At 43.0% G+C, this 14,893-nt stretch overlaps 1 protein-coding gene and 1 pseudogene across 1 annotated transcript in view; both read left to right on the top strand.

Moving 5' to 3' along the window:
- The first annotated feature begins 8,626 nt into the window (after window positions 1-8,626).
- Window positions 8,627-14,893, top strand: part of LOC123990934 — a 31,209-nt gene continuing 24,942 nt past the window's right edge. The window contains exons 1-5 of the mRNA XM_046291966.1: window positions 8,627-8,805; window positions 9,253-9,305; window positions 10,868-11,089; window positions 11,575-11,691; window positions 14,522-14,719. Of these exons, the coding sequence (XP_046147922.1) occupies window positions 8,662-8,805; window positions 9,253-9,305; window positions 10,868-11,089; window positions 11,575-11,691; window positions 14,522-14,719 (734 nt within the window). The 5' untranslated portion in view covers window positions 8,627-8,661. The remainder of the gene's footprint in view (window positions 8,806-9,252; window positions 9,306-10,867; window positions 11,090-11,574; window positions 11,692-14,521; window positions 14,720-14,893) is intronic.
- On the top strand, window positions 11,295-11,423 carry LOC124015849 (annotated as a pseudogene).

Here is a 14,893-nt window from a genome sequence, read left to right as displayed (position 1 = left end):
ATCCCCACCAGCATTTAGCAAACGCTCTTCATCAGAGTGACTCTCAGGAACTATTAGAGATAAATATCTGACTCAAGGGCACATTGATAGATTTTTCACCTATTAGGCTCAGGGATTTAAACCAGCAACCTTCCGGTTACTGGCCCATGAACCTGGTTCTTGTTTAGCATCTGGTTCTTACCGTTTTTTTCCAACTGCTTACACACAAAATCTTTTCATGTCACAGGATTTTTGAAACCTCTCACTCAAAGTTCAAAACTACACACCAAATATCCAAAACCATAAGCTATTTCTCACCAAATATCCAAAACCATAAGCTATTTCTCACCAAATATCCAAAACCATAAGCTATTTCTCACCAAATATCCAAAACCATAAGCTATTTCTCACCAAATATCCAAAACCATAAGCTATTTCTCACCAAATATCCAAAACCATAAGCTATTTCTCACCAAATATCCAAAACCATAAGCTATTTCTCACCAAATATCCAAAACCATAAGCTATTTCTCACCAAATATCCAAAACCATAAGCTATTTCTCACCAAATATCCAAAACCATAAGCTATTTTTCACCAAATATCCAAAACCATAAGCTATTTTTCACCAAATATCCAAAATGCTACACTTATTCACCAGGTCACACACACACTCCTCACATGTGCAAACACTAACAGTTTAACTGATCACTAACCAATCACTGCTTTACTGTAGTATAGGCCTATAATTAGGTCAAAGGTCAGATTACCTGTTTTGAACAATGGATGCCAACAATGGACAGAGAGCAAGAGGAGTAGGAGGAAGAGGAAGAGGAGGAGGGCAAAGAAGAGAAGGAAGGAGAGCCATCTCTGATGAGATTTGGGCAACACTTGTTGATCATGTGATCAACCACGGTTTGACCATGAGAGAGGCTGGACTGAGAGTCCAGAATAATAATAAGGCAGAACAGTTTAAACTGGAGCAGCAGCACGGCCAGGTGGACTGGGGACAGCAAGGAGTCAACCACGGTTTGACCATGAGAGAGGCTGGACTGAGAGTCCAGCCCAACTTGAGTCGATTTACAGTGGCGTCCATAATTTGAACCTTCAGAAATTAGAACCGGTATGCAACTACTAGTAGTGTACTGTAAAATACATATGACTGCATAGTATTGCATAAACATTTGTAACTCTAAGCCATCCATTTACTGCACTGCATTGAATGAATTAGGTTGGTTATCATGCTGTACTACATGTTTTTGTACATTGTTTACAGTTCCTATGCTGAACACATACTGTGTTTGAATACTGTACAGAGTGGAAAGGCAAAGACATCATGGAGGACGAGGACGCTTGTTTACAGATGTAGAAGAGACTGCAATTATAAATATGGTTTTGGCCAACAATGCAATTAGTCATCCTCTATGATAACAGTATTGGAGTATTGGAGCTGGATGCCCATGTAATTCACCATTAATTGATTTATGTGGATGAGGTTGGCTTCAACCTCACCAAAACCAGGCGCCGCGGAAGAAATGTAATAGGACAGAGGGCATTTACCAATGTCCCCGGACAGCGTGGCGGTAATATAACTATGTGTGCTGCCATCACTCTAAACGGGGTCCTCCATCACAATGCCACACTGGGTCCGTACAACACCGGCCATATGCTCACTTTTCTGGATGCTGCTAGATTTGTGGTTTTATGGGACAATGTTCGTTTTCACCGGGCTGTTCTGGTCCAAAATTGGTTTGCCACCCATCCACAATGTGTAGTTTTGTACCTACCCCCATATTCACAATTTCTAAAGCCCATAGAGGAATTCTTCTCAGCCTGGCGCTGGAAAGTGTATGATCACCAACCCTATGCCAGCATGCCGCTTCTCCAGGCAATGGAGGACGCATGTGGGGACATAGAGGTTGCCTCTGTCCAAGGATGGATACACCATGCTAGGAGATACTTCCCTCCATGTGTGGACAGAGAGGTTGTCTCTGTCCAAGGTTGGATACGCCATGCTAGGAGATACTTCCCTCCATGTGGGGACATAGAGGTTGGATACGCCATGATAGGAGATACTTCCCTCCATGTGGGGACATAGAGGTTGTCTCTGTCCAAGGTTGGATACGCCATGCTAGGTGATACTTCCCTCCATGTGGGGACATAGAGGTTGTCTCTGTCCAAGGATGGATACACCATGCTAGGAGATACTTCCCTCCATGTGGGGACATAGAGGTTGGATACGCCATGCTAGGAGATACTTCCCTCCATGTGGGGACATAGAGGTTGTCTCTGTCCAAGGATGGATACACCATGCTGGGAGATACTTCCCTCCATGTTTGGCAAGAGAAAACGTATCTTGTGATGTGGACGAAGTATTGTGGCCAGACCCAGGCCGGAGAAGAGATGAAGTGTGTTGACATGTGTTTATGGCATTTTGAACGCAGTGTTACATTTTGAAGGTGATGTGAGGCATTTTGCATTTTGTGTGTGCAGTTTGGGAATTGTGTGTAGAGTTTTGAAAAAAGGAGACAGTTTTGAAAATGTGTGTAAACAGTTGGAAAAAAACTGTAAAAGATCCCTTTATATATAATTGAGTATTTTGTTCATTAGTCCATTGGTGATACCCCCCCCCCCCCCACCCCATGTCAGCTGTGACGTTTTCAAGATGGAGCTGAACGTGTGATGATGGTGAATGGTCCCAACTTCAAACTAGGACTTTATGTGTAACATAACAGCAGTTGTCCTCAGCTGACGTGTGTGTGTGTGTGTGTGTGTGTGTGTGTGTGTGTGTGTGTGTGTGTGTGTGTGTGTGTGTGTGTGTGTGTGTGTGTGTGTGTGTGTGTGTGTGTGTGTGTGTGTGTGTGTGTGTGTGTGTGTGTGTGTGTGTGTGTGCGTGCGTGCGTGCGTGCGTGCGTGCGTGCGTGCGTGCGTGTGTGTGTGTGTGTGTGTGTGTGTGTGTGTGTGTGTGTGTTCCCAGCTGTCAACATGGAAACACTCTCTTCAGGTGTGTCAACATATTTTAATTGGCTCTCGGATGACCACCTGTTTGTCTCTCTCTGAAAACAGTGACATCAGGTGATTTTTGTTTTGTTGTGACAAAGCAAGTAAAAATAAACAGTACATTTACATTTACATTTAAGTCATTTAGCAGACGCTCTTATCCAGAGCGACTTACAAATTGGAAACAACATCAACAAAAAAATAAAGAAATGAACAGTAACACGAATGTTTGAAAAAGATCAAGACATATCATATATTATCAGCTATGTGTTTGCAATGACTAGTGTGTGCCAATGGCTGTAGTACATATAGTAGGCTGAAGATAAATACACAGATATATAGATAGTATTTACAATGTTGTTTGTGTTCCACTGGTTGCCTGTATCGCATTGCAACAGTCCACAAATCTTGCTGATGTGAAGGCACACTGTGGTATTTCACCTGATGGATATGGTAGTTTGTCAATGTTTGATTTGGTTTCAAATTCTTTGTGGATCTGTGTAATCTGAGGGAAATATGTGTCTCTAATATGGTCATACATTGGGCAGGAGGTTAGGAAGTGCAGCTCAGTTTCCACCTCATTTTGTGGGCAGTGTGCACATAGCCTGTCTTTACTTGAGAGCCAGGTCTGCCTACGGCGGCCTTTCTCAATAGCAGGGCTATGCTCACTGAGTCTGTACATAGTCAAAGATTATCTTAATTTGGGGTCAGTCACAAGGGTCAGGTATTCTGCCACTTTGCACTGTCTGTTTAGGGCAAGATAGTGTTCCAAATTGCTCTGTTTTTGGGTTGATTCTTTCCAGTGTGTCAAATAGTAACTTTTTGCTTTTCATGATTTTGTTGGGTCTAAATCTGTTGCTGTCCTGGGGCTCTGTGGGGTCTGTGTTTTGAAACAGAGCCCCAGAACCAGCTGGCTGAGGGGACTCTAGGTTCATCTTTCTGTAGGTGATGTCTATGTGATGGAATGTGTGGGCATCGCTTCCTTTCAGCTGGTTGTAGAATTTTAGAATCTATTTTCTGGAGTTTGATAATTAGCAGGTATTTCATTGTTTGGACATTTGCGTTGGACAGAGAGTATAGTGTTTTTTTGCAGAACTCCCATTGTGTGAATTGTTGGTTGGTGAGTGGACCCCAGACCTCACAACCATAAAGGGCAATGGGCTCTATAACAGACTGAATTATTTTTAGCCAGATCCTAATTGGGATGTTGAGTTTTAGGTTACTTCAGAAGGTCCTTCTTGCCTTGTCTCTCAGATCGTTCTCAGCCTTGTAGAAGTTACCTGTGGTGTTGATGTTTAGGCTGAGGTAGGTATAATTTGTTGTTTTCTCTAGTAATTCTTTGTGGTGTCTAGATAAAATTTGTATTTGTTGTTTTGGATACTGGACCTTTTTGGAGCACCATTATTTTTGCCTTACTGAGATTTACTGTCAGGGCCCAGGTCTGTCAGGGCCCAGGTCTGTCAGGGCCCAGGTCTGTCAGGGCCCAAGTCTGGCAGAATCTGTGCATAAGATCTAGGTGCTGCTGTAGGTCCTCCTTGGTTGGGGACAGAAGCACCAGATTATCAGCAGACAGTAGACATTTGATTTCTGAGTCCAGTAGTGTGAGGCTGGGTGCTGCAGAATGTTCTAGTGACCAATTCATTGATATAAAGAGGGCGGGGCTGGATCTCTATCTCACTCCACGGCCCCGAGGAAAGAAATCGGTGTCTTTTTCCCCCATTTGAACTGCAAACTTGTTCTTTGTGTACATTGATCTCCTTCCTTCCTTTCTTCCTTCCTTCCTTTCTTCTCTCCCGTCCACTACTGTTTACACCACTGAACTAATGAGATATGTCGACGTTAGTATTCTGTAGAGAAGGCGGTATTCTCACAGGTCAGTTTTACTGTATCTGTCATCCTCTGCAGACTGGAGACAGTGTCAATAAACACCCCACCCTGCCTCCCCCCCTTCCTCCCTCCCTGCCTCCCCTCCCTCCCTCCATCCCTGTGTCATCCTCTGCAGACTGGAGACAGTGTCAATAAACACCCCTCCCTGGCTCCCTGCCTGCCTCCCTCCCTGTGTCATCCTCTGCAGTGTCAACAAACACCCCACCCTGCCTCCCCCCTCCCTCCATCCCTGTGTCATCATCTGCAGAGAGAGTTTCTAAGCAGTGTGGACAAACAGGTCCTCATTAGGTGTCTCATTAGACTGACTGTGTATTCAGTAGGAGACTCATGTGTTGACATATAGATAGAGGTTTAGTAGTCATCCTCTATGATAACACTGAATAACACAAAGAGTCAAATCTAGGCCCGATCTCCACAATGATCCGATCTAGGCACAATCTTTACAATGAATAACGTCTAGACCTGATCTTTACAATGATCCGATCTAGGCACACTCTCCACAATGATACACATAGTGTTTTAGTACTATATCTCTTGACACAATGATGATGAAAATAATCATGGCCTCTAAAGCTTCAAGCAGCATACTGGACCCTATTCCAACTGAACTACTGAAAGCACTGCTTCCTGTGCTTGGCCCTCCTATGTTGAACATAATAAACGGCTCTCTATCGGATATGTACCAAATTCACTAAAAGACTCTTGAAAAATCCAAACCTTGACCCAGAAAATATTTTTAAAACTATTGGCCTATATCGAATCTCCCATTCCTCTCAAATGCTAGCAAAAAATGTTGCGGAGCAACTCACTGCCTTCCTGAAGACAAATAATGTATACAAAACGCTTCAGTCTGGTTTTAGACCCCATCATAGCACCGAGACTGCACTTGTGAAGGTGGTAAATGACCTTTTAATGGTGTCAGACCGAGGCTCTGCATCTGTCCTCGTGCTCCTTAGAGCTGCTTTTGATACCATCGATCACCACATTCTTTTGGAGAGATTGGAAACCCAAATTGGTCTACACGGACAAGTTCTGGCCCGGTTTAGATTTTATCTGTCGGAAAGATATCAGTTTGTCTCTGTGGATGATTTGTCCTATGACAAATCAACTGTAAATTTCGGTGTTCCTCAAGGTTCCGTTATGGGACCACTATTGTTGTCACTATTGTTGTCACTATGTGGACGACACACGGCTGTACATTTCGATGAAACATGGTGAAGCCCCAAAATTGCTCTAGTTGGAAGCCTGTGTTTCAGACATAAGGAAGTGGATGGCTGCAAACGTTCTACTTTTAAACTCGGACAAAACAGAGATGCTGGTTCTAGGTCCCAAGAAACAGAGATCTTTTGTTGAATCTGACAATTCATCTTGTTGGTTGTACAGTCGTCTCAAATAAAACTGAAGGACCTTGGCGTTACTCTGGACCCTAATCTCTCTTTTGATGAACATATCAACACTGTTTCAAGGACATCTTTTTTCCATCTTCGTAACACTGCAAAAATAAGGGACTTTCTTTTTTTGTCAGGGGTTAGGCTACTGCAATGCTCTACTTTCTGGCTACCCGGGAAAAAAGCACTTCAGTTAGTGCTAAACACGGCTGCTAGAATCTTGACTAGAACCAAATTACTACACTGCTAGCCTCTCTACACCGGCTTCCTGTTAAGGCAAGGGCTGATTTCAAGGTGTTACTGCTAACCTACAAAGCATTACATGAGCTTGCTCCTACCTATCTTTCCGATTGGGTCCTGCCACACATACCTACACGTACGGTACGGTCACAAGACGCAGGCCTCCTAACTGTCCCTAGAATTTCTAAGCAAACAGCTGGAGGCAGGGCTTTCTCCTATAGAGCTCCATTTTTATGGAATGGTCTGCCTACCCATGTGAGAGATGTAGACCCTTTTACAGGGGCTGAGTCACTGGCTTACTGTTGCTCTTTCATGCCGTCCCACGGAGGGATGCTTCACTTGAGTGGGTTGAGTCACTGACGTGATCTTTCTGTCTGGGTTGGCGCCCCCCCCCCTTGGGGTTCGTGCCATGGTGGAGATCTTTGTGGGCTATACTCTGCCTTGTCTCAGGATGGTAGGTTGATGGTTGAAGATATCCCTCTTGTGGTGTGGGGGCTGTGCTTTGGCAAATTGGGTGGGGTTATATCCTGCGTGTTTGGCCCTCTCCGGGGGTATCATCGGATGGGGCCACAGTGTCTCCTGACCACTCCTGTCTCAGCCTCCAGTATTTATGCTGCAGTAGTTCATGTGTCGGGGAGCTAGGGTCAGTCTGTTATATCTGCAGTATTTCTCCTGTCTTATCCGGTGTCCTGTGTGAATTTAAGTAGGCTCTCTCTAATTACCTCTCTATTTCTCTCTCCTTTCTTTACTTTCTTTCTTTCTTTCTCAGAGGAGGAGGACCTGAGCCCTCGGACCATGCCTCAGGACTACCTGGCCTGAACTCCTTACTGTCCCCAGTCCACCTGGCCGGGCTGTTGCTCCAGTTTCAACTGTTCTGCCTGCGGCTATGGAACCCTGACCTGTTCACCGGACGTGCTACCTGTCCCAGACCTGCTGTTTTCAAATCTCTAGAGACAGCAGGAGCGGTAGAGACACTCTGAATGTTCGGTTATGAAAAGCCAACTGACATTTACTCCTGAGGTGCTGACCTGTTGCACTCTCGACAACCAATGTGATTATTATTATTTGACCCTGCTGGTCATCTATGAACATTTGAACATCTTGGCCATGTTCTGTTATAATCTCCACCCGGCACAACCAGAAGAGGACTGGCCACCCCTCATTGCCTGGTTCCTCCCTAGGTTTCTTCCTAGGTTTTGGCCTATCTAGGGAGTTTTTCCTAGCCACCGTGCTTCTACAACTGCATTGCTTGCTGTTTGGTGTTTTAGGCTGGGTTTCTGTACAGCACTTTGTGACATCAGCTGATGTAAGAAGGGCTTTATAAATACATTTGATTTGATAGCAATCTGGTGACCGACAACATAGTCCAAAGATTAGTTGATTCATGATTCTGAGCTGGAAACCATTTTACTTCACTAAATCTAATAAGTATCATTTCACATTTTAGGCTATTGTAAAACTAACAGAATACATTATTATACGTGTCATTAGCTGTTTCAGTGTTTCCCAAAAGGTCAACAACATTTAGGTTTTTGTCCTGATTCATCTAATCAAAGACTTGATGATGAGTTGATTAGCTGAATCAGGTGTGTTGGTACAGTAACTAAAAGGTGAATCCCTTTGGGATCCCAGGACCAGGATTGGGAACCAGTGATGTAACTCTATGTGTTGTACTAATGACCAGCAGGTAATGATGATCCAGTATATAAGTCTGTTGTCTCTTCCCAGGTCCTCACACTAGACCTGGACTGTCAGGTCCACCTTATCACCTGAGGAGGTGGGTTCAACTTTACATTTACATGATAAACAGTGGCTTTAGTAGTTGATGGAGATGTTGACTTTCTGGTATTTAGTTTGATGTCTGAAGTGAGTGGTTTAATTAACTATTTTTTAGCAACTGGTATCAAATGCAGTAACATTGAATACATAAATAAATACAATTTAAATATAATATTAATGTATTTATTATTATAAATTATTTACAATTTACAATTTTGATGAACTTGGATAATTTCCTTTCCACTAACGATGCTTCAATTATGTTTTTGTCAACAGGTGAATTAATGTACAGTTTTGAATATATCTTTATTTGTAATAATGTACTAATGGATAATGTATTTCCACAGATTATCACCAGCCAGAGGGAGACGTTAACACCTCCAGTCAGGATGAGTTCCCTGACCTCTGACCCTAACCAGACAGACGTCAACACCATCATCCGACCCCCTTACTTCTTCATCAGTGGTTTCAGAGCCATCCCCGACATGAACTACTACTACATCTTCCTCTGTTTTGTTTACATCATCTCTCTGGTAAGGCTGTAGCTCTGGTCCAGGGTGTTACTAACTAGCTCTGGTCCAGGGTGTTACTAACTACTTCTGGTCCAGGGTGTTACTAACTAGCTCTGGTCCAGGGTGTTACTAACCAGCTCTGGTCCAGGGTGTTACCAACTACTTCTGGACCAGGGTGTTACTAACTAGCTCTGGTCCAGGGTGTTACTAACCAGCTCTGGTCCAGGGTGTTACTAACTTGCTCTGGTCCAGGGTGTTACTAACTAGCTCTGGTCCAGGGTGTTACTAACTAGCTCTGGTCCAGGGTGTTACTAATTTAAGAACTTCCATTTTGGGTCATTTCTGCTGTCTGTGTGTGTGTGTGTGTGTGTGTGTGTGTGTGTGTGTGTGTGTGTGTGTGTGTGTGTGTGTGTGTGTGTGTGTGTGTGTGTGTGTGTGTGTGTGTGTGTGTGTGTGTGTTGGGTCTAGGTGGGCAACATCTTCGTCATGACTGGCATCTACGTGGACCGCAGTCTCCACAGGTAATCAGACCTCTTTAATCTCATTAACACAATACAGTGTTTAACAGTGTATAACAGACTTAATTGGACAGTTTATCTTATTGAAGTCCCAGTTCCCCTGAACCTCACAGACATGTGTGTGGGAGCCTGCCCTGCTCCCCGATCTCCATATCAAATTTTATTTGTCACATACACATGGTTAGCAGATGTTAATGAGAGTGTAGCAAAATGCTTGTGCTTCTAGTTCTGACAATGCAGTAATAACCAACAAGTAATCAAGCTAACAATTCCAGAACTACTACCTTATAGACACAAGTGTAAGGGGATAAAGAACATGTACATAAAGATATATGAATGAGTGATGGTACAGAGCAGCATAGGCAAGATACAGTAGATGGTATCGAGTACAGTATATACATATGAGATGAGTATGTAAACAAAGTGGCATAGTTAAAGTGGCTAGTGATACATGTATTACATAAGGATGCAGTAGATGATATAGAGTACAGTATATACACATACATATGAGATGAATAATGTAGGGTATGTAAACATTATATTAAGTAGCATTGTTTAAAGTGGCTAGTTATATATTTGACATTTCCCATCAATTCCCATCAATTCCCATTATTAAAGTGGCTGGAGTTGAGTCAGTGTGTTGGCAGCAGCCACTCAGTGTTAGTGGTGGCTGTTTAACAGTCTGATGGCCTTGAGATAGAAGCTATTTTTCAGTCTCTCGGTCCCAGCTTTGATGCACCTGTACTGACCTCGCCTTCTGGATGATAGCGGGGTGAACAGGCAGTGGCTCGGGTGGTTGTTGTCCTTGATGATCTTTATTGCCTTCCTGTGACATCGGGTGGTGTAGGTGTCCTGGAGGGCAGGTAGTTTGCCCCCGGTGATGCGTTGTGCAGACCTCACTACCCGCAGTTGCCATACCAGGCGGTGATACAGCCCGACAGGATGCTCTCGATTGTGCATCTGTAGAAGTTTGTGAGTGCTTTTGGTGAGAAGCCGAATTTCTTCAGCCTCCTGAGGTTGAAGAGGCGCTGCTGCGCCTTCTTCATGATGCTGTCTGTGTGAGTGGACCAATTCAGTTTGTCTGTGATGTGGATAGGGGGGTGTTCCCTCTGCTGTTTCCTGAAGTCCACAATCATCTCCTTAGTTTTGTTGACGTTGAGTGTGAGGTTATTTTCCTGACACCACACTCCGAGGGCCCTCACCTCCTCCCTGTAGGCCGTCTCATCATTGTTGGTAATCAAGCCTACCACTGTTGTGTCGTCCGCAAACTTGACAATTGAGTTGGAGGTGTGCGTGGCCACGCAGTCGTGGGTGAATCAGGGAGTACAGGAGAGGGCTCAGAACGCACCCTTGTGGGGCCCCTCCATTACATAATACTTCTATTATTATTATATTACTTATATTAACCTGTAGTGACGCCCAGCACGTGAAGGGTACATTGCTGTACATTGCTGTGTTCAACCTGGACCTCACAGACATGTGCCTGGGAGTCTGCCCTGCTCCCCGATCTCTGTTACGTGATATTTACATTAATATTAAAATATATCTATGTTCTGACCTTACAGCCCCAAGTACATCGCTGTGTTCAACCTGGCCTTCACAGACGTGTGTGAAAGCACGGCCCTGGTTCCCAAGCTGCTGGACATGTTTCTGTTCAGCAGACAGCTCATCTCCTACGACCAGTGTCTCACGAGCCTCTTCTTCGTCTTCCTCTTCATCACCATGCAGTCCTTCAACCTCACCATCCTCTCCTATGACAGACTGGTGGCCATCTGCTATCCGCTCAGGTCTCAGATAATATATCATATTATTAACTCAATTAAAATAACATTCAGAAACACTATTTAATTTGACCCTTCTGGGATAATTTTTTACAATTTTGAATTGAATAATTTGATTTGACAATTTATTCAAATGTATTTATTAAATGTTTTATATATAAAAAATATGATTTAACATGGATTCACTGCTTTTAAAATCATATATAAGGATATAGTTACCTGACAGGGGAAATACCTTGATCACAAAGGAGGAATACCAGGGTGAGGTTCGGCCAATGCACTCTGGTCGTGCTGACCCCTGCAAGTTCTCCAAATGTGGGAATCTCGACTGAATAATTATAAAATTAAAAACATATAAAGACAAATCATATAAACCATTGACGATAATAACACGATAAAGTTGAACATCTTTTCCCCTACAGAGATGCTATTAAATGACCAGAGGTGCTGTGTCATCAACTCTCAAAGTTCCATTGTAATGTTCTTTCCAGGTACCACATGATGATCACACACAGGTCCATGCTCCAGCTGACGGGGGCCGCCTGGGCGTTTTCTGTGTTGATGGTGTTGATCTCTGTGTGTCTCATCACCCGGCTCTCTTTCTGTAGGTTAGTATGTATCGTGTTGTAGTGCACCGACTCCACCGCAAAAGCTTAGCTTCTGTGAAGTATAGATTTATCTGTTAAATCACGTCAAACTATTGGTTTCAGACGTACAAACCTCCAGTCCAATGACTTGCTGGTGCCAAAAAATCTATTCATGATAAAATATAGTATAGTATATAAATATATAAATATAGTCAAATATAATATATCCTTACCTTGATGAATGCTCCCGCTGTTTTATTGTCAGACTTGATCAAGACGTGCGGGTCAACACCTGCTCTTTCCATGACTGACCAGGTGAATCCAGGTTTAACCTATGATCCCTTATTGATCCCTTATTGATCCCTTATTGATCCCTTCGCGCGCCAATCCCTTTTAGCGGGATCGATTTGACAACATCCAGTGAAATTGCAGAGTGACAAATTCAAATTTCAACATAACCGAAAATATAAGTGTATTACATCAAAATAAAGCTTAACTTCTTGTTCATCCAGCCGCAGTGTCACATTTCAAAAAGCAGACCATGTGATCATCTGAGGACAGCGCCCCGCATACAAACACATGACAGTCATTTTCAACCAGGCAGGTGGCGACACAAAAGTCAGAAATACCGATATAATAAATGGATAATAAACTTATTAAGATCTTCTTTTATTTTTCTCAATTTTTTTATTTTATTTATTTTATTTCACCTTTATTTAACCAGGTAGGAGAGTTGAGAACAAGTTCTCATTTACAATTGCGACCTGGCCAAGATAGAGCAAAGCAGTTCGACAGATACAACGACACAGAGTTACACATGGAGTAAAACAAACATACAGTCAATAATACAGTATAAACAAGTCTATATACGATGTGAGCAAATTAGGTGAGAAGGGCGATAAAGGCAAAAAAGGCCATGGTGGCAAAGTAAATACAATATAGCAAGTAAAACACTGGAATGGTAGTTTTGCATTGGAAGAATGTGCAAAGTAGAAATAAAAATAATGGGGTGCAAAGGAGCAAAATGAATAAATAAATTAAATACAGTTGGGAAAGAGGTAGTTGTTTGGGCTAAATTATAGGTGGGCTATGTACAGGTGCAGTAATCTGTGAGCTGCTCTGACATGTCTCAGTGACACAATGAATGGTCGTTTTGTTGGATAAATTCCTTCTTTATATCCCCTGTTTATTTGACGCGTTTGATTCAGAAATACACCGGTCCCAACATGCCCACAAAGGATCTAATAAACTACGTGTAAACTTGGTCCAAACATTTCAAACAACGTTCCAACCTCAGGTATCCTAAAACGTAAATAATCGACAAAATTTAAGATGGATAAACTGTTTCCAATACGGGATAAAAACAACGTGAAGCTCGCTCCAAACAGTAGAATCCATCTGGACAAAAAACAAAGAACAGCTGTACTTCTTCATTTCTCAAAAGAAAAACATTGAACAATTGCTAAAGACTTTTGCCATCTAGTGGAAGCCATAGGAAATGCAACCAGGTTCCTATTAAATAGGGCTTCCCATAGAAACTTATTGGGAAATACTATGACCTCAATTGTTTTCCCAATGGAAGGTTTGTCCTCGGTTTTGCCTGCCAAATCAGTTCTGTTATACTCACAGACATTATTTTAACAGTTTTATAAACGTTACTGTTTTCGATCCAAATCTACCAATAATATGCATATTCTAGCTTCTGGGCCTGAGTAACAGGCAGTTTACTTTGGGCACACTTTTCATCTGGACTTGAAAATACTGCCCCCTTGCCTCCCTAAGAAGTTTTAAATCCATGTAAATTTGGGAAGGCAGGTGTGGGTACTGATGGCGGCTTGAGTGCGTAATGCTGGGGATCCTGGTGCCCTCGAGCTCCAGGTGAGGTGTGGGTACTGATGGTGGCTTGAGTGCGTAACGCTGGGGATCCTGGTGCCCTCGAGCTCCAGGTGAGGTGTGGGTACTGATGGGGGCTTGAGTGCGTAATGCTGGGGATCCTGGCGCCCTCGAGCTCCAGGTGAGGTGTGGGTACTGATGGCAGCTTGAGTGCGTAATGCTGGGGATCCTGGCGCCCTCAAGCTCCAGGTGAGGTGTGGGTACTGATGGGGAGACATGTTACAAATGTTTTTTAAGCCTTGAGACAAGCAAGACATTGATTATGTATGTGTGCCATTCAGTGGGTGAAAGGGGCAAAAACAAAATATTTAAGTGCCTTTGAACGGGGTATGGTAGTAGGTGCCAGGCGCACCGGTTTGTGTCAAGAACTGCAATTCATGCTCAACAATTTCCAGTGTGAATCTAGAATGGTCCAACACCCGAAGGACATCCAGCCAACTTGACAACTGTGGGAAACATTGGAGTCAACATGGGCCAGCATCCCTGTGGAATGCTTTAGACACCTTGTAGAGTCCATGACCCAACGAATTGAGGCTGTTCTGAGAGCAAAAGGAGGTTAAACACAATATTAGGAAGGTGTTGCTAATGTTTTGTAAATTCAGTGCATACACCTTAACTTATTCCACATATTGATGTGTTACAGCCTGAATTGAAAATATATTAATTTAAATTTCTCAACCATCTACACATAATCAGGAATTAAAACCAAAATGATTTTCCAAATGTTTTGTTCTGAGCAGAACCACTATTTTTGTTCCAACCAGCAAAACACATTTCTGAAGCAGTTCGATTTCCAAAAAGTTCTGGAATTGTTCCTTTATGTTCCTTCATCTTGAATGTGAGAGGAATTCCAGTGGCGGAGGTGTACCAATAGCTGGTTGAGACTTTTTTTGACACATTTCTGTTGTTTGCTCTAATATCTGGGTAATAACATGGTATATAATGTATTGTATTGTAGGTCTCTGGTGATCAACAGCTACTTCTGTGACCACGGTCCCCTGTTCCGTCTGGCAGCCCCCTGTTCTAATGTGGTCCCTAACATAGCGATGAGCGAAATCAACCCCTGTATAGTTCTCTATCTCCCAATGATCTTCATCATATCATCATACATCTGTATAACACACGCCCTGTTCACCATCACACTGCCCCAGGACAGGTGAGAAGTAATACTGATTGGAATGAGTAAGTCAAGTCAGTAAGTAGACTTGTCCAAGCCAGAACGGCCCATATGCTGATTGGTGTGAGGCCTCAGAAATATGTTTTTATTTATGGACTTGTTACAGGAATGATACATGCTGGGAAATATTGAGAATGCAATTAAACTGTATAG

This window comes from Oncorhynchus gorbuscha, linkage group LG02, assembly GCF_021184085.1.
Source record: "Oncorhynchus gorbuscha isolate QuinsamMale2020 ecotype Even-year linkage group LG02, OgorEven_v1.0, whole genome shotgun sequence".
Classification (NCBI taxonomy): domain Eukaryota; kingdom Metazoa; phylum Chordata; class Actinopteri; order Salmoniformes; family Salmonidae; genus Oncorhynchus; species Oncorhynchus gorbuscha.
The sequence above is the reverse complement of the archived record's forward strand: the minus strand, read 5'-3'. Positions and strand labels throughout refer to the sequence as shown.